Source organism: Phascolarctos cinereus, unplaced genomic scaffold (assembly GCF_003287225.1).
Source record: "Phascolarctos cinereus isolate Bilbo 61053 unplaced genomic scaffold, phaCin_HiC Scaffold_4;HRSCAF=312, whole genome shotgun sequence".
Taxonomy (NCBI): domain Eukaryota; kingdom Metazoa; phylum Chordata; class Mammalia; order Diprotodontia; family Phascolarctidae; genus Phascolarctos; species Phascolarctos cinereus.
The window spans coordinates 547,518,891-547,541,771 of record NW_027555847.1 but is presented as its reverse complement, the minus strand read 5'-3'; the positions used below and the strand labels follow the sequence as shown (position 1 = coordinate 547,541,771).

At 36.4% G+C, this 22,881-nt stretch overlaps 1 protein-coding gene across 5 annotated transcripts in view; it reads right to left on the bottom strand.

Annotated features, from left to right (window-relative positions):
* Positions 1-22,335, bottom strand: part of LOC110208732 (cytidine monophosphate-N-acetylneuraminic acid hydroxylase) — a 92,125-nt gene extending 69,790 nt beyond the window's left edge. Inside the window, exons 1-3 of one of the 5 annotated variants that reach the window (XM_020986864.2) lie at positions 21,982-22,335; positions 13,241-13,346; positions 12,609-12,812 (exon numbers count right to left, since the gene is read on the bottom strand). In XM_020986864.2, the coding sequence (XP_020842523.1) occupies positions 12,609-12,812; positions 13,241-13,248 (212 nt within the window). In that variant the 5' untranslated portion in view covers positions 13,249-13,346; positions 21,982-22,335. Of the gene's footprint in view, positions 1-12,608; positions 12,813-13,240; positions 13,347-13,700; positions 14,308-21,981 lie in introns of those variants that run through there. The other 4 variants (XM_020986862.2, XM_020986863.2, XM_020986865.2 and 1 more) reach the window with 4 other exon arrangements.
* Between the last annotated feature and the right edge of the window lie 546 nt (positions 22,336-22,881).

Below are 22,881 nucleotides of genomic sequence, written 5' to 3'. Positions count from 1 at the left end.
TTCACCCAAGTATTACAAAAAGAAGAATCATTTATGAAGCATCTACTATATGCTAGGCACTGAGGATCTAAGTACCAAAACTGAAACAATCCTTACATACAAGGAAGTTACGTCATAGTAAGAGATGAGGTAACAATTAGATGGGGGGGGTACGTAGAGGACGCTGAGGATGGAAATGTTTACAATTAAAAACATCCCAATTCCCAAACTAAAACAGAGGGGAGAAAAAAAAATAAAGAAAAATTGGCTGGCTTGAAAATACAAAGGAGTCAAGACACTCTGCCAATTCCACAGCAATCAGTAATGTCCTCTGGATGCTTTTGGAGTGGGATAAGGAATGGAGATCCTTAGATGGATAGAGATCCTTCATAGAGATCCACTTCTGAGACTTCACTTTGAAATGTTATCAAGGCTATGCTAGAGAAGCATCACCTCCATTGGAAAAACTTTAGGTCCGGGTGGAGCAATGGATCATTTGTCACACAGGGACCAACCCTCCTAACAATGGGTCTATACCGTATTGAATAATTGGCCACAGGGTCCTGTTTGTTTTTTTTTCCTAGTCATAACAACTCAAGGAGACTACATATTTATATCTATAGCCCCTACTGGGCTAAGTGCTAGGGATACAAAGAAAAGCAAAAAAAAAAAGTCCCTGAGAAAACATGAAAACAACTACGTACAAACAGATGCATGGGATAAATTGGAGAAGAGGGAAGACATTAGCACTTAAGTGAGATCAGAAAAGGCTTCTTGTAGAATATGGAATTTTAGCTGAGACTTGAAGGAACCCAGAAGGTAATAAAGAAGAAGAATATTCTAGGTATGGGGAATGAATGCCAGGGAAAATATCTGGAGTAGTGAGATGGATTATCTTGTGTGAGTAATGAATGGCAAGAAGGTTAATGTCTCTGGGTCACAGAGTACATGGGATGTAAGAAGACTGGAAAGAAGGCAGTTAGGTGGTGAGGTGGATAGAGCACTGGCCCCCAGAGTCAGGAGGACCTGAGTTCAAATTTGTCCTCAGATACTTGACACTAGGCTGTATGATACTGGGCAAGTCACTTAACCCTGAATGCCTCACACACAAAAGAAGAAGAAGAAGAAGAAGAAGAAGAAGAAGAAGAAGAAGAAGAAGAAGAAGAAGAAGAAGAAGAAGAAGAAGAAGAAGAAGAAGAAGAAGAAGAAGAAGAAGAAGAAGAAGAAGAATGGAAAGGTAGGCAGGAGTCAGGTTGTGAAAGCCTTTGGAAACCAAACAGAAGATTTTATATTTGATTCTGGAGGTGGTGATTGGGAGCCACTGGAGTTTGCTAAGTAGCATGGGTGACCTGTAATTTAAGGAGATCAATTTGATAGCTAAGTGTTGGATAGAATGGAGTAGAGAGAGAGATCCACCAGCAGGCTGTTGAATTGGCCAGGGATGAGGTTTGATAAGAGCCTGTACAAGGATGGCGACAGGAGGAGGTAAGGAGGCATATAGGAGAGATATCACAAAGGTAAAATCAATAGTACTTGGATATGAGGGGTGAAAGAGGGTGAGGAGCTAAAGTTTGTGAGCCTGGGTGACTGGGAGGATAGTGATAGTAATAGGGAAGTTCAGAAGGGAAGAAGGTTTGAGGGGAAAGATAATGAGTTCAGTTTGGGACATTTTGACTAGAAGATGTCTACAGGGCATCAGATAAAGTTGGAAGAAGGAGGCATTCTAGTAGAAAGCAGAAAGTACCATCTCTGAACTTAAAGGATCTAAGTTCAAGTTCAAATCCTATGTCTAATACATACCACTTGAGTTGTTTCAGTCATGTCCGACTCTCTGTGACCCCATTTAGGGTTTTCTTAGCAAAAATACTGGACTGGTTTGCCATTTCCTTTTGTGACTTATTTGAGTCATTTATCCTTCCTTAGGCCTACTTTCTTCATAGGCAAAAAGAAGTAGAACTAGACAGTTGCTAAGATCTCTTCTAGCTCCCTATCTTGTGATTCCATCTCCAAATTTATGTTAGGTTACTTTGTAACCTCTGTTTTCCTGTAGACCATAACATTGTGCTTTGTTCTTTTTTAATCACTTTTTTTTAATTTTTGGTGAGGCAATCAAGGTTAAGTGATTTGCCCAGGGTCCCACAGCTAGTAAGTATCTGAGGCTGGTTTTGAACTCAGGTCCCCCTGGCTCCAAGGTCAGAGCTCTATCTACTATACCACCTAACTGCCCCATGCTTTGTTCTTTTAAGACTGAAGAGCAAAGATGGAGTGATAGTGGTAGTAGTCACCCCTTGACAACTCCCTAAAGCTGGGAGAAATGAGGGGAAAAAAGTGATGTGGAGAAATGACCTAAGATGAACTGAAGGCTCTAGAGTAAAGTAGAAGGATACTAAGATAGAGAATGAAAGTCTTGCAGTTTCCTCTGAGATATAAGTAGGCCTAAGTAGGGGGCAGCTAGGCAGTGCAGTAGATAAAACACCATGCTTGGAACCAGAAAGACTTATCTTCCTGAGTTCAAATACAGCCTCAACTTGAAAGTGTTTTTCAAGTTGCATGACCCCAGGCAAGTCATTTAACCCTGTTTGATTCAGTTTCTTATCCATAAAAGAAGCTGGAGAAGGAAATGGCAAACCACTCCAGTATCTTTGCCAAGAAAACCCAAATGGAGTCATGAAGGGAAGAGTTGGACAAGATGGAAATGACTCAACATTAGATAAGAAGAACCATTAACAACTATTGTTCCATCCTGAGATCTGTGCATTCTATCAGCATGTTTTTAAAAAATTTTTTAAAAACATTTTTAGTTAAAGTTTTGAGTTCCAAATTCTATCCCTCCCTTCCCCCCTCCCTTGTATAGTAAGCAATCAGATATAGGTTATACACGTGCAATTACGTAAAACATTTCCATGTTAGTCATTTTGTACAAGAAGACTTGAATAAAAGAAAAGAAAAATGAAAGAAATTACCATTAGTCCTTTGAAATTGCCTGGGATCATTGTATTGCTGAGAATAGCTAAGTCACTCTTAGTTCATCAAATAACATTAGTGTTACTGCATACAATGTTCTCCTGGTTCTGTTCACTTCACTATGTATCAGTTTATGTAAGTCTTTCCATTTTTTTCTGAAATCATCCTGCTTGTCCTTTTTTATGGCACAATAACATTCCATTACAATCATATACTACAGCTTGTTTAGCCATTCCCCAATTAATGGGCATTCCTTTGATTTCAGATTCTTAGCCACCCCAAAAAGAGCTACTATAAATATTTTTTGTACAAATAGGTCCTTTCCCCCTTTTTTGGATGTCTTGGTGATATAGACCTAGAAGTAGTATTGCTAGATCAAAGGGTACGAAAAATTTTAAAGCTCTTTAGGCACAGCTCCAAATTGCTCTCCAGAATGGTTGGATCAGTTCACGACCCCACCAACAATGTATTAGTGTCCCACAACCCTTCCAACATCTAACATTTTCTTTTTTTGTCTAATTAGTCATTCTGATAGATAGGAGGTGGTACCTCAGAGTTGTTTTAATTTGCATTTTTCTGATCAGTAGTGATTTAGAGTATTTTTTTTCATATATCTATAGATAGTTTTGATTTCTATGTCTGAAAACTGCCTATTCATATCCTTTGACCATTTATCAATTGGGGAATGACTTGTATGTTTATAAATTTGACTCAGTTCTCTATATATTTATCGATTTGCTACAAAATTTCCCCCCAGTTTTTTGCTTTCTTTATAATTTGGTTGCATTGCTTTTGTTTGTGCAAAAGCTATTTAATTTAATATAATCAAAATTATCTATTTTACATTTTGTAATGCTCTCTGTAGCTTCTTTGGTCCTAAATTCCTGCCTTATCCATAAATCTGACAGATAAACTATTCCAAGCTCTCTTAATTTGCTTATGATATCACTCTTTATATGTAAATCATGTATCCATTTTGACCTTATCTTGGTATATAGTGTGAGATGTTGGTCTGTACTAGAGGTTCCCATACCTATTTGGCCTATGAAAAAAAAAAAGTACTCAGCATCTCCTTGGAAATCTACTTTCTTTAACCCTTTAACAATTTAAAAAAAATTGCATCATTTCAAAAAAATATAAAATACATATTTTTAAATGATGCATCTTAAATTTAATACTTTATTTTAAATTTGTGAGTTTTTTCCTACATTGAAAATTTGAAGACACAATATTCTGTCATGTAACTGTATAGTATTGTATTGTAAACAAGTCATTACATGCACATATTCCTGCTGATGCATGCTGGACTTCTCAACAATGCACAACATGCTGACCTACCAACACCTGCTGGTTAAGACCTGTCAGCAGACTTAACCACTGATAGGTATCAACTTGCATTTTCTGTGTTTGTTTGGAAAATTATATAATCACTATGACTTTAACTCTGTTAACACAACAGATGAAACATGTACAAACCATTTTTCAGAATTCTCTTCTCGTCTTTCCTTATATTTTCACCACCTCCTTATTTTTATCCAACACCCTTCAATTGCACCCAAGGCTACTACCACCCTCTGGATCATTCCAGTGCCCCCCCGGGAAGAGTATCACCCACTTTGGGAACATCTGGGACTCTATACCTAGTTTCTGCAATAGTATTTTTCAGCTTTCCAAGCAATTTTTGTCAAATAATAGGTATTTGTTCCAAAAGCTTGGATCTTTGGGTTTATCATATACTAAATTACTATGGTCATTTACTATCACATAATTTTTACCTAATCTATTCCACTGATCCACCCTTCTATTTCTTGGCCAGTACCAGATTGTTTTGATAACTATCATTTTATAATACAGTTTGAGATCTGGTAGGGCTAGACTACTTTCTTTCACATTTTTATTCATTGATTCCCTTGATAGCCTTGAGCTTTTGTTCTTCCAGATGAATTTTTTTACTATTTTTTCTAGCTTGATAAAATAAGTTTTTGATAGTTTGATTGGTATGGCACTGAATAAATAGATCTATTTAGATAGAATTGTCATTTTTAGTATACTGGCTCTGCTTACCCATGAGCAATTAATATTTTTCCAATTGTTTAGATCAGACTTTATTTTTGTGAGAAGTGTTTTATAGTTGCATTCACATCGTTCCTGGGTTCATCTTGGCAGGTAGACTCCCAAGTATTTTATGTTGTCTATAGTTATTTTAAATGGAATTTCTCTTTCTATCTCTTGCTGCTGAACTTTGTTGGTAATATTGAAAAATGCTAATGATTTGTATGGATTTATATTATATCCTACAACTTTGCTAAAGTTGTTAATTTCAATTTTTTAGTTGATTCTCTAGGACTTCCTAAGTATAACATCATAGCATCTGCAAAGAGTGATAGTATTGTTTCCTCATTGCCTATTCTAATTCCTTTAATTTCTTTTTCTTTCCTTATTGCTATACCTAACATTTCTAGTACAATATTAAATAATAGAGGTGATAATGGGCATCCTTACTTCACCTCTGATTGTACTGGGAAGGCTTCTAGCTTATCCTTATTACAGATAATGCTTGCTGATGATTTTAGATAAATATTACTTATCATTTTAAGGTAAGATCCATTTATTCTTATGTTCTCTAGTGTTTTTAATAGGAATGGGTGCTGTGTTTTGTCAAAGGCTTTTTCTGCATCTATTGAGATAATCACATGATTTCTGTTGGTTTTGTTATTGATATGGTCATTATGCTGATAGTTTTCCTAATATTGAACCAGCTCTGCACTCCTAGAATAAATCTTACCTGATCATAGTGTATGATCCTTGTTATATATTGCTGTAATCTCTTTCTAATTTTATTTAAAATTTTTACATCAATATTCATTAGGGAAATTGGTCTAAAATTTTCTTTCTCTGTTTTGGCTCTTCCTGGTTTGAGTATCAGCACCATACTTGGGTCATAAAAGGAATTTGGTAGGACTTCTTTGCCCATTTTTCCAAATAGTTTATATAGGATTGGGATTAATTGTTCTTAAAATGTTTGGTAGAATTTGCTTGTGAATCCATCTGGTCCTGGAGATTTTTTCTTAAGAAGTAAATTAATGGCTTGTTCAATTCCTTGTTCTAAGATTGGGTTATTTAAGTATTTTATTTCTTCTTCTGTTAATTTGGGTAATTTATATTTTTGTAGATATTCATCCATTTCATTTAGATTGTCAAATTTATTGGCATATAATTGAGCACAATAACTCCTAATAATTGTCTTGATTTCCTCTTCGATGATGGTGAATTCACCCCTTTAGTTTTTAATACTAGTAATTTGGTTTTCTTCTTTCCTTTTTTTAATCAAATGAACCAATGGTTTATCTATTTTATTGTTTTTTTCCCCATAAAACCAGCTTCTAGTTTTATTTATTAGTTCAATGGTTTTCTTACTTTCCATTTTATTAATCTCTCCTCTGATTTTTCAGGATTTCCAATTTGGTGTTTAATTGGGGATTTTTAATTTGTTCTTTTTCTAGTTTTTTTTTTTAGTTGCACATTCAATTCATTACCTGCTTTTTCTCTATTTTATTGAGTTAAGCAACTAGAAATATCAATTTTCACTAAGTACCATTCTGGCTGCATCCCATAAATTTGTAATGTTGTCTCATTGTTGTCTTTTTCTTTAATGAAATTATCAATTGTTTCTATGATTTGTTCTTTTACCTACCTGTTTTTAGGATTAGAGTATTTAATTTCCAATTAATTTTTAATCTCTCTTTCTGTTGTCATTATTGAATGTAATTTTTATTGCATTATGATATGAAAAGTACACTTTTACTATTTCTGCTTTTCTGCATTTGGTTGTGAGGTTTTTATGTCCTAATATAATTTTTGTGTAGTTGCTATGTACTGCAAAGAAAAAGGTATATTCCTTTCTATTCCCATTTAACTTTCTCCAGAGATCTATCATATCTAACTTTTCCAGAATTCTATCCAGCTCCTTAACTTCTTTCTTATTTTTTTTGTTAGATTTATCTAGTTCTGAGAGGGGAAAGTTGAGGTCCTCCACCAGTATAGTTTTATTATATATATATCCTCCTGTAACTCATTCAACCTCTCCTTCAAAAATTTAGATGCTCTGCCATTTGGCACATATATGTTTAGTATTGATATGACTTCACTGTCTGTGATATTTTTCAGCAAGAGATAGTTTCCTTCTTTATCTCTTTTCATTAGATCTATTTTTGCTTTTGCTTTGTCTGGGATCATGATTGCTACCTCTGCTTTCCTTGCTTCAGTTGAAGCATAATAGATTCTGCTCTAGCCCCTTACCTTTACCCTGTGTATATCTCTCTGTTTCAAATATGTTTCTTGTAAACAACATATTGTAGGATTCTGTTTTTTTTTAATCCATTCTGCTATCAACTTTCATTTTATGGGTGAGTTCATCCCATTCACGTTTATAGTTACGATAACTAACCGTGTATTTCCTTCCATGCTATTTTTCACTTGTTTATCCCTCTCTCTCTCTCTCTCCTCTCTCTCTCTCTCTCTCTCTCTCTCTCTCTTACACCTCACCATTTCCCTCCTCATGGGTGTTTTACTTCTGATCACCACCTTCCCGAATATACCCTTCCTTTTATCCCTCCCTCCCTCCCACTTCTATTATCCCATCCCTTTTTACTTCCATATGAGATAAGATTGAATTCTATTTCCAACTGAGTGTGTATGTTATGCCCTCTTTGAGCCAATTTTGATGATAGTAATGTTTAAGTTTTGCCTGCCACCCATCCCATATCTTCCCCTCCGTTATAATAGCTCTTCAATGCTTCTTTGAGGTGGGATAATTTACCCCATTCAATCTTCCCCCTCCTTCTTCCAGTGCAATTTTCTTTCTCACTCCTTTATTTTATTTTTTGGGTATCATCCCATCAAAGTCACCTTATATCCATACCCTCTGTCTACATATACTCCTTCTAATTGCTCTTACAGTAATAAAGCTATTAAGAGTTACAAATATTATCCTGCCATATAGAAATATAAACAGTTTCACTATTGAATTTCTTATATTTTTTTCTTTCTTCTTTTATACCTTTTTGTGTTTCCCTTGATTCTTGTATTCAGAAGTCAAAATTTTTATAAAGCTCTGGCCTTTTAATTATAAATGCTTAAAAGTCTTCTATTTTGTTAAATATCCATTTTCTTCCTGAAAGATTATATTTAATTTTGCTGGATAAGTGATTCTGGGTTGTAATCCTAACTCCTTTGCTTTCCAGTATATCATATTCCAAGCCCTCCCATTCTTTAATGTAGAGACTGCCAAACCCTTATCAGAAAGTATAAAGGTGGGGCAGGGCGGGGAAGTCAGGTGGTAAACTTGAATCTGCTTCTTTCTGAAAGGTGAAAGAATGAAAGTCACAGAACCCAGGGACGGGAATAAAAAAGAAGACAAGAAAAGAAGATTTGGGCAAGGGCCAATTCTTGTTGTTTTTGTTGTTCAGTCATGTCCAACTCTTCATGACCCCATTTAGGGTTTTCTTGGCAAAGTTACTGAAGTAGTTTATCATTTCCTTCTTTAGCTCATTTTATAGATGAAGAAATGAGGCAAATTTAAGTGACTTGCCTAGTGTCACACAGCTAATTAGTGTCTGAGTAAGGACTTGAAGGAAGGTCTTCCTGACTTCAGGACCCACGCTCTATTCACTGAGCCATTTAGCTTCCTCCAGGGCTAATTTTGTAGACAGGTTGAAGAACAGTGTGAGTGAATAGGAGAAACCTAAGAAAGGTCAGGACCTACCTCCATATTCATTTTCATTGAAAACTAGTTTTGGACATTACCTTTTTTGTTTTGTTTTGTTAATTTCCCTTTATGTTTCCTTGTAGTTTTTGTTTGTTTGTTTTGGTCCAGATTCATTCTTTAAACAGAACAGAATTTTAAACAACAGAAAACTCCTGGGAGAGAGACCTCCTCTACCAATAGAGATCTGTCCGTTATGCAACATATAGTCTTTAAAAGTTGCCTGGGGTCACTAAGAGTTTTAGGAACATGTTTATGATAACACAACCAGCATGTGTCAAAGGCAGAACTTGACCGAAGATCTTCCTGACTCAGAGACCAGCTGTCTCTCCATTACAATATTAACAATACAAGCCCTTAAGAAATCTCAAAGATGGGAAATAACTAAGTAAGGGAGAAATTGGAAATTGTCCTCCCTTTCTTCAGGACAACTGGACAAGAGGAACATAGGCCACAATTGAAGTAGTGAAAATAATTACCAAGAGGGGGTGGGGAAAGGCTGGGAACAAGCTGCATTTAGAGACACAAGCAAATAAAGAGTGGAGAACCGGCGTGGCATTGAGAAGAATAGCCAGAAGTTAAACACTTGACCTTCATAAATTTTCACTTGTCCCTACCCCTTGAGGAAGCAGCTCTCACAAGTACTAGAACAGGGCCTTTCTGTGTCACTATCATGGTCCCAGGACATGCCAAAAGAAGCAACATAAAAAGAAAGAGAAGAAGGATATGAAACATGTTCTCTAGGCTTTTTTTGAAAACGTAGAGTTGTCCCTTTGGCTAAAAGTAGGCACTGGCTATGTATATGCAAACCTACAAAAAGAATAATATCATAGATATCAAGGGTATTGGTACAGTTCAGTAAGGAATGCTCCCATTATATCCACGGGAAGACAAGAAATGTCCTTAATATTATTCAACATGCTGTGGGCATGATTGTCAGCAAAAAAGGTTAAGAGTCTAGCCAAGAGAATATAAATATTGAATATATTAAGCATTCTAACAACAAGAGTAGCTTTCTGCAGCACATGAAGGAAAATGATTAGAAGAAAAAGGAAACCCAAAGTGAAAAGCAGCTGACTTCAGCTAATGTGTCAGCCTGCTTCATAAAGGGAAACATGTTTGAGGTGGAACCAATGTCAAGAAGCCAGAGTTGTTAGAACCAATACCCTATGAGTTCATATATAAACACCTATAACACAAATAACCAAGATGTCTGGGTTGCGGGGGAAAAAGACATGTAGTAGAGCAGAGAGGAGACAAACACTGACAGGAAGGAAAATGCCAATATGCCACTTAATATGAGTCTGGATGCCATCTTCGGCGGTCATGCTGTCATTACAGTACCCTGCTGTGAAATAAAAGATACAAGTACAATAGAAAGAGGGAGGGAGGAGACAAGGATTTTTTAAAGTACTTACTATGTGCTAGGCATAGTGCTAAGTGCTTTACAATTATTATTTTATTTGAGACTCACAATAGCCCTTGAGGTGGGTGATATGATTATTTCCACTTTACAGTTGAGGAAACTGAGGCAGACAGCGGTCATGTGACTTTCCCAGGGTCACACAGCTAGAACGTATCTGAGGCTGATCTGGAACTCTGATCTTGCTGACACTGAGCCCAGTGCTCTATCCACTGTACCATCTAGCTGTACTTGGACTTTTGATGTAGGATTGAGGCCTGGTTCTACCAGTCACCAAAAATTTGTAAAAATGCATTTTGAACTTAGGTTCAAAATTTCATAACAACTTGATTTTATGAAATTATTTTAGGCAGCCTACAAGGCCTATGCAGTGCCCTAATATATCCCAAAGAGAGAACTGTGTGGTACAGTGGAAAGAGATTTGACTCTGAATCAGAGGAACTTGGTTCAACTCCTACCTCTAGACCTAGGTCAAGTCACTCAAACTTTCTGGGTCTCGGTTACCTTCTCTGTAAAATTAGGGAGCTAGTCTAGTTGGCTTCTAAGGACCCTTCTAGCTACAGATCTCTGCTCTCCAAATGATGCAGTTGGATGTCTGCTTTCGATGATGTGAAGGGGGGAAAAAAGAGCCACGTCTTTACATTGTTATTTAACAACGGCCATATTGGAGCCAGGCTCAAAATGAGCTGCTGTTTGAGTAGTCACAACAATGGCTTATATTTACCTAGCACTGACATGGTTCAAAACTCTAAATAACTGATTAAATTCTCCCAACAATCCTGCCAAGAAGGTCATACTAGAATTAGTCTTCTGGCTCTACATATGAGGAAACACCCTGAGAAAAAATAGGCAACTTTTACCAATATGACACCTAGAATAGTAATAATAGCAACTAACATTTATATCTGTAAAATGAGCTGGAGAAGGAAATGGCAAACCATTCCATTATCTTTGCCAAGAAAACCCCAAATAGGGTCACAGATGCAACAGAAACAATTGAACATTTATTTACTGCATTTATTATATATTTCTTATGTGCAAAGAACTGTGCTTTTAAAAGGAAGAGATAAGAGTAAGGGCCTCGAGGAGGCACAGGGGATAGATAGATTGCCAGGCCTGAAGTCAGGAAGACTCATCTTCATGAGTTAAATATCTAGCCCCAGATGCTTAGTAGCTATGTGACCCTGGGCAAGTCAGTCAACCCTGTTTGCTTCAGTTCCCTCATCTGTAAATAAAATAAGCTAGAGAAGGAAATGGCAATCCACTCCAGTGTCTTTGCTAAGAAAACCCCAAATACGGTCATGAAGAGTCAGACATAACTGAAACGACTGAACAACAAAAATGTGCCAAGCACTGCACTAAGCACTTTACAATTATTATCACATTTGATCCTCACAACAACCTTGGGAAATAGGTGCTGTTATTTTAATGGATGAGGAAACTGAGGCAAACAGAGGTTAAGAGACTTGCTCAGGGTCACACAGCTAATAAGTGTGTGAGGCCAAATTTGAACTCAAGTTTCCATGACTCCAGGCCCAATCACTGAGCAACCTGGCTGCCCCTAGTAAGTGTCAGAACCCCTTCCTATCTTTGCTTTTTCCACCAAACCACTCTGAATTCCACACCCTTGGGACCAAAAATATCTTTTCATAAAAGTTCTTGTTAACTAGCCCCATGCTAGGACATATGACTTCTCTCCTTTGGGCGGCAGATAAGTGCACCTGGTATAACCTGCCCCATACTCTGAGGTCTGGTAAAACTCTCTGTAAGGACTATTGACTGTCAGCCAGCGAGTGACCAGAATTAGTAGTTCCAGCGGGCCTTTACTGATAAATGGGCAGCACAGAGAATTTGAATTAGAGCTCTGAGCTGCAAGGGTAGGAATCTGCCCTAATTTCTGGTTCTGAGCTGTCAGCAGGGAGGCACACTAACCATGTTCTGGGTGGTGGTTGTATATCACCTACACCTTAAGGAAATGGGAGAAACTTTCAGGACTGTACCTTTGTTTTGTGCACACAGGTGGCCTCTGCCTCAAGCCATGAAAACTGGTATAAGGGAAAATAAAGAAACTTTTGGTACTACCTCTGGTAGATAGCTTATTCACCTCCATTTACAAAAAATTTTGAACATCAAAAATATCAATTAAGGCAAACACTTCCAAATGCATAACAGAACAAGAGGCTGTACAGGAAACTACAAATCTCTATTATAGACATAGCTTTTTGAGCAAAAGAGATTTTCCCTTCCCAACCTCACCTCCCTAACTTTAACTTGAAAGGGACAGGGGAGGGAGAGAAGAGACAGAGACAGAGAGAGTGCAACACAGAGACAGTGAAACAGTAAAACCTTAGTTCTTCAAAGAAGAAAAATTTTTGTCAAATTTTGCCATCTTTAAATATTTCCTCCTGCACACCTTTGTGCAGCCAAATTTTTATTAAATGCTAACACTCCAGAAGGAAAACGAAGTGTCCAGTTTACCTTCCAACTAAATCTTCGATGTCTTTTATAAACAATCCTCCTTGGTGTTTGCACATGTTCTTGCATGCCCGAAGGTGGTTTTTATCTTTATATAAGATGTAGTTTTTGCCACTGCTCTTATTCCGAAAAAAATTGATTCCTTCTTTAAGCCCACCAACCTCCAGCGGTGTTAGGGACAACAGGATCTCTGCAGCCTGCTCCTTGCTATTGAGAGAGATGAATTGTAAATGATGGAGTGGAGGGAGAGATGAATAATGTTAAGGTTTGGGGTATTAAAGGTTGGATGAAAGCCTTAACAGCTAAGAACTCAGATTTTGGACTCTTCCCTTAACTACCACCACTACCACCACTACCAGCACCACCACTAAAACTTTTCCCTTCCAAATACCTACGAATGAAAGCTTCCCTCTCTGACACATACACATAAACACACATACAAATACACACACACATACACACTATCTGCTTCATAAAACATATATTATTCTAAGAGACAAGATCTCATCTTACAAAAGGAAGAGTTCTCCTGTTTTCAGTGACTTTCATCTAAGTATTCAAAGATAGACCCTACTCAACTCTGCTGAATGCCCCTCACCACTCTTCTATACCCTGTGTCCTTCATCCATGCTTACTTGTCCATTGCCTCCAAGTTGGCTCTTCTCTTTTTCTTTCAAGTGAATAACTGTTCTATGTTGCCACCGATGACTATGTAGTTTTAAGATATCCGTGTGTTTGTGGCTGAAATAGATAAAGCATACTGTATTATCATTCCCACACATGCTGTGGCACTCCTAACGCTTTTATTTCGAGAGCTTACAATTAACTTTCAGTTTCTTTCTCTTCATTTTCCTCAAGGCAATTACAGAGTAAATAATCCTGGGACTACAACTTCTGTGAGCAGCCCTTTCCAGGGAAAAAACCTATGACAGCATTAAGTCACTTTTATATGGACAACAGAAATCTCTGAGAATCATTCTGAACTTAACCTGAGTCTCTGATTAATGGAACTACCAAGTATTTGCCATAATTAGGGAATGAGTTAGCATGTATCTTGATTATCTGATTTTTAGAGCCCAAAAGAGATAAAATCACCTTCAAAATAAACCTTGCTGTCATTTTCACTTTTATCTTTAGAAATTCTGCTGTTTCCTTAACAAAGGCTTTTCAAAAATGGTGGTAAAATCAATGTATCTGTTTGGGTTCCGTGGTAGAAATGTACTTCCTCTTTCAATGGTTAGAGATACATGTGAACAGCCAAGAATAATTTCTTTCTTCAAAATAGATTTTCATTGCTGTTGCTGCATGATCCAGAAAACAACGTACTTGAAACATTATTTGACCACTGTCTGAAAAAAATACTGTGAAGTTCAAGACTACTTCTTAATTTTGGCCCTAATATACTGAGCCAAGGGAAGTGAAACACCCAGGTGATTTCCATATGAACTAATTCCCCAAAATGCTTTGCTTTAGTTGCCTGGCTAACACAGCAGCAGCTGCAGAAGCAGCTTTTGATAAATGCTTCTCTGTGTCAAAAACCAAGAAAAATAAGGTCATGCTTCCTTTTTCATGCTACCATTTGTCATCTGAAACAGGAATTAATAATTTATGATAAGGTCTCAATCTACACCCAACTTTATACTTTACTGGTAGAAATTTGGACAGTAATCAACCAATCACGAGAATGGCTTTCTCAAAATTTATTTATTTATTTATTTAAAACACATTTCTTTTTAAATTTTGAGTTCCAAATTCTTTCCCTTTATCACACCCCTCCCCCATCTACTGAGAAGGCAAACAATATATCAATTATGCATATAAAATCATGAAAAACATATTTCCATATTAGCCAATGACAAAAAAAAGCTGAAAGAAAGGAAGAGAGAAAATTATACTTCAATTTGCACTCCGAGTTCATTAGTTCTTTCACTGGAGGTAAATAACACATTTTCATGATGTATACTTTGGAATTGTCTTAGATCATTGTATTGATCAGAGTAACTAAGTCTTTCACAGTTGATCATCATTACAATATTGCTGTTATATGCATAATGATCTCCCAGTTCTTCTCACTTCACTTTGAATCAGTTCACACAGGTCTTGCCATGTTTTTCTGAAACCACCTCCCCTCATCATTTCTTATAGCACAATAGTATTTCATCACAACCATACGCTACAACTTGTTCTGTCATTCCCCAATTGATGAGCATCTCCCTCAATTTCCAATTCTTTGCTAATACAAAAAGAGCTGCCATAAATATTTTTTTTTGCACATATAGGTCTTTTTCCTTTTTCTTTGATCTGGATATAGACCTAAGTGTGATATTTCTGGGTCAAAGAGTATGCACAGTTTGATAGCCTTTTGGGTATAGTTCCAAATTATTCTCCCTAATAGTCGGACCAGTTCACAATTCCACCAGCAGTATATTAGTATGCCTATTTTCCCTCATATTCTCCAGCATTTGTCATTTCTGGTGTGAGGTAGTAGCTCAGAGTTGTTTTCATTTGCCTTTCTCTAATCAAAGTGATTTAGAACATTTCTCCATATGATTATAGATAGCTTTGATTTCTTCTTCTGAAAAATGTCTATTTATGTCCTCTAACTGTTTATCAATTGGGAAATGGCTGTTATGTTTACAAATTTGACTCAGTTTCCCACATATTTAAGAAATAAGGCCTTTATCAGAGAAACTTGCTGTAAAAATTTTTTTTATATTACTTCATTGTCTATGGTACTTTTTAGCAAAATGTAGTTTCCCTAATTATTTCTTTTAATTAGGTCTCTTCTTGCTTTTGCTGTGTTTGAGATCATGATTGCTACCTTTGCCTTTTTAACTTCAGCTGAATGAAGCATAATAGATTCTACTCCAGCCCTTTATTTTAATCTATCTGTGTCTTTCTGTTTCAAGTGTGTCCCTTGCAAACAATGTATTGTTTGATTCTGGTTTCTAATCCATTCTGCTATCTGCTTCTATTTCATGTTTCACATTTATGATTATTGTGTATTTACCTCCATCCTATTTTCTTCTGTTAATCCTTCTTTCTTTTTATCCTGCCCCTCCTCAAAAGTCTGTTTTGCTCCTGATCACTGCCTCCTTTAATCTGCTTTCCCTTTTATTATTCCTGCCCCCGTATGTCTTATTCTCTCCCCTATTTCCCCATTATGCCCAACTATACCAACTCAATATGAATATATATTCGTCCCTCTTTGAACCAATTCTGATGAGAATAAGGTTCAAGCATTGCCTACCACCTGCCCCTCCATCTTCCCCTCCATTATAAAAGCTCTTCATTGCATGCCTCTTTTATATGAGAAAAATTTAACTTCATTCTATCTCTCCTGTCCCCCTTCTCCCAATGCATCCTTCTTTCTCACCCCATCATTTTTTTTATGTGTCAACTTAGTTAACTCACATCCATGCCCTCTATATAAACTCCTTCTAACTGACCTAATACTGTTATAAAATTCTTAGGAGTCACATGTATCATCTTCCCACATAGGAATGTAAACAATTTAACTTTATTGAATCTTCCATGTTTCACTTTTCACATTTCTCCTGAGTCTTGTGAGTGAATATCAAATTTTCTATTCAGTTTTGATCTTTAAATGCTTAAAAATCCTCTATTTCATTAATATCCATTTTCCCTCCTGAAGGATTATATTCAGTTTTGCTGAATAGGTTATTCTTGGCTGTAATCTTAGCTACTTTGCCTTTCAGGATAGCATATTCTAAGCCTTCTCCTCCTTTAATGTGAAAATTGCTAAATCATCTGTGATCCTGACTGTGAATCATTGATATTTGAATTATTTCTTTCTGGCTGTTTACAGTATTTTCTCCTTAACCTGGGAGCTAAAAAATTTGGCTATCATATTCCCAGGAACCTTTATTTTAGGTGATCAGTGGATTCTTTCAATTTCTGTTTGACCCTCTGGATCTAAGATTCTAGTGAATTTTTCTTTGATAATTTCTTGAAATATGATATCTAGGCTCTTTTTTTTAATCATAGTTTTCAAGTGGTCCAATAATTCTTAAATAATCTCTCCTCTATTTCAAGGTCAGCTGTTTTTCCAATGAGATATTTCCTGTTTTCTTCTATCTTTTCATTCTTTTGACTTTTGTTGTTTCTTGATGTCTCATGGAATCATTAGTTTTGACTTGCTCAATTCTAATTTTTCATATCCTTTTTAAAAAATAGTATTTAATCTTTCCCCAGTTACATATCAAGACAATTTTTAGCATTCATTTTTACAAGATTTTGAGTTCCAAATTTTTCTCCCTTCCTTTCTTCCCTCCCCTCTTCCAAAAATGGTAGGCAATTTGATATAGGTTATATATGTGCTATCATGTAAAACATATTTCCATATCAGTCAAGATGTGAAAGAAGAAATGGATCAAAAGGGGAAGAAATACAAAAAAGAATAAAGTAAGTGAAAAAAAATGCTTCAATCTACATTCAGAGTCCATCAGTTCTTTATCTGGATGTGGATAGAATTTTCCTTCGTGAGTTCTTTGTACTTACGGATCATTATGTTGTTGAGAAGAGCTTAGTCATTCATAGTTGATTATCACATGGTGTTGCTGATACTGTGTACAATGTTTTCCTGATTCTGCTCATTTCACTTTGTATCCGTTCATACACATCTTTCCAGGTTTTTCTGAAATCTGCCTTTTCTTCATTTTTTATCACATGATAATATTACATTACAATCATGTGCCACAGTTGGTTCAGCCATTCCCCAGTTGATGGACATCTCCTCAATTTCCAATATTTTGGCATCATAAAAAGGCTGCTTCAAATATTTTTGCACACATAGGTTCTTTTCCCTTTTTTATGACCTCTTTGGGGTATAGACCTAGTAGTGCTATTGCTGGATCAAAGGATATGCACAGTTTGATAGCCCTTTGTCACTCTTTATGTCTAAATCATGCACCCATTTTATCTTGGTATATGGTGTCAGATGTTAGTCTATACCTAGTTTCTGCCGTACTGTTTTCCAATTTTCACAGAAGTTTTTGTCAAATAGTAAGTTCTTATCTCAAAAGTTGGGATCTTTGGATTTATCAAACACTAGGTTACTATGGTCATTGACTAGTGTGTCTTGCGTACCTAATCTATTCCACTGATCCACAACTCTATTTCTTAGCCAGTATCAAAGTTTTGATGATTACTGCTTTATAACGTAGTTTGAGATATGGTATTGCTAGGCCACCTTCTTTTATATATTTTTTCATTAATTTCCTTGATATTCTTGACCTTTTGTACTTTCAGATGAATTTTGTTATTATTTTTTATAGCTCTATCAAATAATTTTTTGGTGTTTTGATTAGTATGGCACTGAATAAGTAAATTAGTTTAGGCAGAATGGTCATTTTTATTATATTAGCGCAGCCTACCCAGGAGCAATTGATATTTTTCCACCTGTTTAGATCTGACTTTATTGGTGTGAAAAGTGTTTTATAATCATGTTTCTATAGTTCCTGGGTTTGTCTTGGCAGGTAGACTCTTGGTGACACCATAAGCAAATTAGAAGAGCAAGGGAATAGTCTATCTGTCAGATCTATGAGGAGGGGAATAACTCATAACCAAACAAGAGGTAGAGAGCATTACAAAATATAAAAGAGAATTTTGATTATATTAAGTTAAACAGCTTTTGTGCAAACAAAACCAAATATAGCCAAGATTAGAAAGAAAACAGAAAGCTGGGAAACAATCTTTACAGCAAATGGCTCTGATAAAGGCCTCATTTCTCAAATATAGAGAGAACTGAGTCAAATTTATAAGAATGCAAGCCATTCTCCAATTGATAAATGGTCAAAGGATTTGAACAGACAGTTATCAGATGAAGAAACCAAAGGTATCTATAGGCCTATGAAGAAGTGCTCTAAGTCACTTTTGATTAGAGAAATGCAAATTAAAAGAACTCTGAGGTACCTCCTCATACCTATCAGATTGGCTAATATGACAAAAAAAGGGAAATGAAAAATGTTGGAGAAGATAAGGGAAAAACCATTCTGGAGAACAATTTGGACTATGCCCAAAGGGCTATCAAACTGTGCCTACTCTTCAATCCAGCAATACCACTACTAGATCTGTATCTCAAAGAGTAAAAAAAGAAAAAAGCGAGGGGAAGGGGAGGGAAAAGACCTATTTGTATAAAAATATTTATAGCAGCTCCTTTTATGGTGGCAAAGAATTGGAAATTGAGAGCATGCTCATCAATTGGGGAATAGCTAAACAAGTTGTAGCGTAAGTGATTGTAATGGAATACTATTATGCTTTAAGCAATGATGGCTGATTTCAGAAAAACTTGGAATTACACAAAATGATACAAAGAGAACTAGGAGAACATTGTACACAGTAAAAGCAACTGTGAATGACTTAATTATTCTCAGCAATATACTGATCCAAGACACTTCCAAAAGATTCATGATGAAAAATGCTATCCACATACAGAGAAAGAACTGATAGAGTCTGAACGTAAATTGAAGCATACTATTTTTCACTTTATTTTTCCCATTTTTTTTCTTTTGGTCTGTCTTCTTTCACAACATGACTAATATGGAAATATGTTTCACATGATTGCATACATATAATATTTATCAAATTGCTTACTGTCTCAGAGAGGGAGGATTTTGGTGAGGGAAGTAGAAAATTTGGAACTCAAAATTTTAAGAAAATGAACGTTAAAAATTGTCTTTACATGTAAACAGGGGAAAAAATAAAATATAATTTTTAAAGTCATCTATACTTTTTTTTTTGCCTCTAAATCCTGCCTTTCACTCACTTTCTCAACCAGTTGCATTCTAGATGTTGAGTCTACCACTTGATTGAAACTGATTTCTTCAAGGTTATGAATCATTAATAAATTCCTAAATCTGATTACCTTTTCTCAGACCTCATCCTACTTTGCCTCTCTAGAGCTTTTGGTATTGTTAACTATTCCTACTTCCTGGAATACTCTTTCCCCCTATGACTTTTGAGACATCTCTCTCCTGGTTCTTCACCTACCTGTCTGACTACTCTTTCTTAATTTTTGTTCAGCATTATCATAAATTTATAACCCACTCCTTAACAAAACCTAAGATTCTATCCTGGGCCCCCTTTTTCTCTTTTCTCACTATACTCTCTCTCCCATCTAACCCCTCTAAGATTACCTTCCATTTACTTGGTATTTATCTTGTATATTATATGTAATGTGTGTGTGCCTGTGTGTGTGTGTATGTGTGCGTGTAATGGTCTCCCCCATTACAGCGTAATCTCTTGAGGGCAAGTACTTCCTTTTTCCTTTTTTTCTTTTATTCTTTTACACTTTTTTCTTTTTATACCCACAGTGTAGCACAGTGTCTGGCATATAATAAGTGCTTTGAAATACTTATTGACCAATTGTTTCAATGTTGAAAGACTTGAGCTTAGAGATAATGAAGCAATACCTCACTAGTCTGAGGGACCTATTCCTAGAACTCAAATCAGGAATAGTTGCCTAATCAGTAAGTTGCAAAAAGAGAATGAAAATCTATCTATCTCATCTATCCTTTTCCCCCTCCTCTCCTTTAAGTATGAGTCTTGGAACTCAACAGCTCTCCCTTGGAATTTTAGCAACTTCTAGTTCCAATGGCAGCTATGAACACATGACTATGAATAATGTGTTTGCTGAGTGAGGCTGAAACCAGATCTCAAGGGCAGGCTGGCTGCATCAAGGTGACTAAACAGCAACCCTGAGAGATAATTGTTTCTTGTCTTGGCAGCTACCTTGTGAGTTCCAAAGTTTCTGAGTAAGTTCCTACTGCTTAGCAGCAACTATATCACCTCCTAGAGGTATCCAAGAAGATGCTGAAGCTGAAAGAACTGAGAAAACCCAAACTATGCCCTAACTGACTAGATCTGGGCTTGGGAATTACTTATATGTCTACTTGTATGAACAACAGAGAACCAAGATGAATGGACGATATCGTTGTAGTCCCAAGTGTCCTTTACCTCCCAAGGGAGTACAATAATGGTGGCATGTTATTGTTTTATGTTGTATTTGTTTATGAATGCTTATGAGTCTTTCTTGTTTTAAGCATTTTTGTGGTAGAGAAAAATAAATAGCTATCCTATACCTGATACCTATTAGATACATATAGTACCTTTTCTAAAAGTTTCTATGAACTTCTTTTAGGAAAGACCCTACCTATGAGCCATAGCTAAACTTTATTTAGAGATTCTCCCCAGAACTCAGGTGGAGACAATAAGTCAGAGTATGACCTGTGTTAGAGGTCCTGCTTCCCTAGGATTGAAAGCAGTCCTCTTGGGCTCCTTGTGGGAAGGGGTGCCTCCTGGGTTAGAAGTGACATGCAAATATGTTCATAAGTATATTTTTACCTTGCTTCCAAAACTTTCATGATTTTTAAGGATTGCACTTTTATGAAGGTGCCTTACATGGAAATCTTTCCACTACAAATCTGGTCATCTTAATATTGATGATCTACAAAAGGAACTTTCTGAAATGTCTACTTGAGGCCAAGGACTGAAAAATGTTTGTGTTCTGGGTAGCAAAATATTAGAATATAAAGTACTTTCTAAATAAGAATTTAGGGAACTTTCAGCAATCCCTGGAGTTTGCATTTTGAAGCAAATAAAACATACCACATCTCTCATTCTATCAGCAGAATATATTTTAAACATTCACTCAGACTTTCAGAAGCCAAGATGATAGAGTAAGCAGGAAATCACCTGAACTCTCCCATATTCACCTCCAAAAAACTGTAAAATAAGCAACCCAAAATAAATTCTGTAATGGCAGAATCAGCAAAAAGATGGTAAAACAATCCTCTAGCCCAAGAACTTGAAAGGTGGCAGGAAAGATCTGTCTCACTCAGGTAAAAGGGGAGCCCAGTCCAGGAGGGAGGGAGAGAGAAAAATTTGGATCTCAAAATTTTGTAAAAATGAATGGTAAAAACTGTCTTTACGTAAAATTGGAAAAAAAAATACAATTTTAAAAAAAGTTTACTCATCAATGTCAAACAATATCATAAATGCAATAGGGTTCTCATACCTAATCAACAAAAGCCAATTTGATCCAAAATGTACTTGAAAGAATACTGAGAAAGGCTTTTCCACATGTCTTGGCCACACGTGCTCACTATGGTGTGTGAATTTGTGAGAGATTATGCCCCAGGTTTGCAGGGGAGAGGGGGGAAGTGCTTTTTTGCTACTTTTTTTTTTTACTATGCTATTTCATTAAATGTATTTGCTTCAGGGGTAAAGGGATAGCCTGCATCCCTGAAAGAAGACAAAAGTATAGTAGAGGAAAAATAATTTCTGAAGTACAAAATAAACATTTTCATTTCTTAACCATTTAAATTCATAAGAAAATAAACAAAAACATCTCTACCTTTTTTTCCCCAACAAGGAAAGGGCCAAGCAGCAGAAGAATGTTTCCTTAGAAAGAGCTGAAAGTCAGTCAGTAAATGACTAAAGCTTCTTTAAAATGCTCTGGCTGGTGCTTTTAGAACGTCTGGAAGCCAGCAACATCAGTTCAGTTACTAGCAAGCTTCTTTGATCCTCTTGGGATGATTGTAGCTGAAGAAGCCAGTCAGCTGTTTGGACAATGTGGTCTGACTACAGGTGTCACAGAGAATTTCAGTTCATCTTTATTGAGAACACCATCTTGGAACAATCAGCTCCACCCCTGTTGCCTTATTTCAAATCAGTACCTTGAAAAGTCAGTTAGACAGTTGATTGGACCAGCAGCTTGAAGCCTGCATTCTCTAACAAAATAACTCTGGGCAGGGACAGGAGATCAGTGGGAGGGGAAGGAAGGCAGGAAGGAGGAGCTCTCTCTCTGGCCAAACTTCTGAAAACGTTATAGCTGCACCAAACTTCCTGGACCCAGTGTTCTAGAGAGTTATGACTTTAATTAACACACCGATTAAGCCCAGTCTTCTGGAGTGTAATCATATTTATTTTACTACAAGTAGTGAGGATAATAGAAGCTAAATATTTTTGTGAAATCCTAGGATGTAGATCTGGTAGGATTCTCAGAGTTCATCTAACACAAAGGAAAATCGAAAGAGAGCACTGACACAGAAAGGGATAGGGAATGCATCCCAGAGAAGTTGACACCTGAGTTAAGCCCTGAAAGAAGACGAAGGATTCTGAGAGGTACCGATGAAAAGACAGTGTATTCAAGGATGAGAAACAGTTTGTCCCAATTCATGGAGGTGGGAAATGGTTAAAAGTCCAGGTTAACAAGAACATTGAGTTTGGGGAAATGATAATAATAATATTTAAA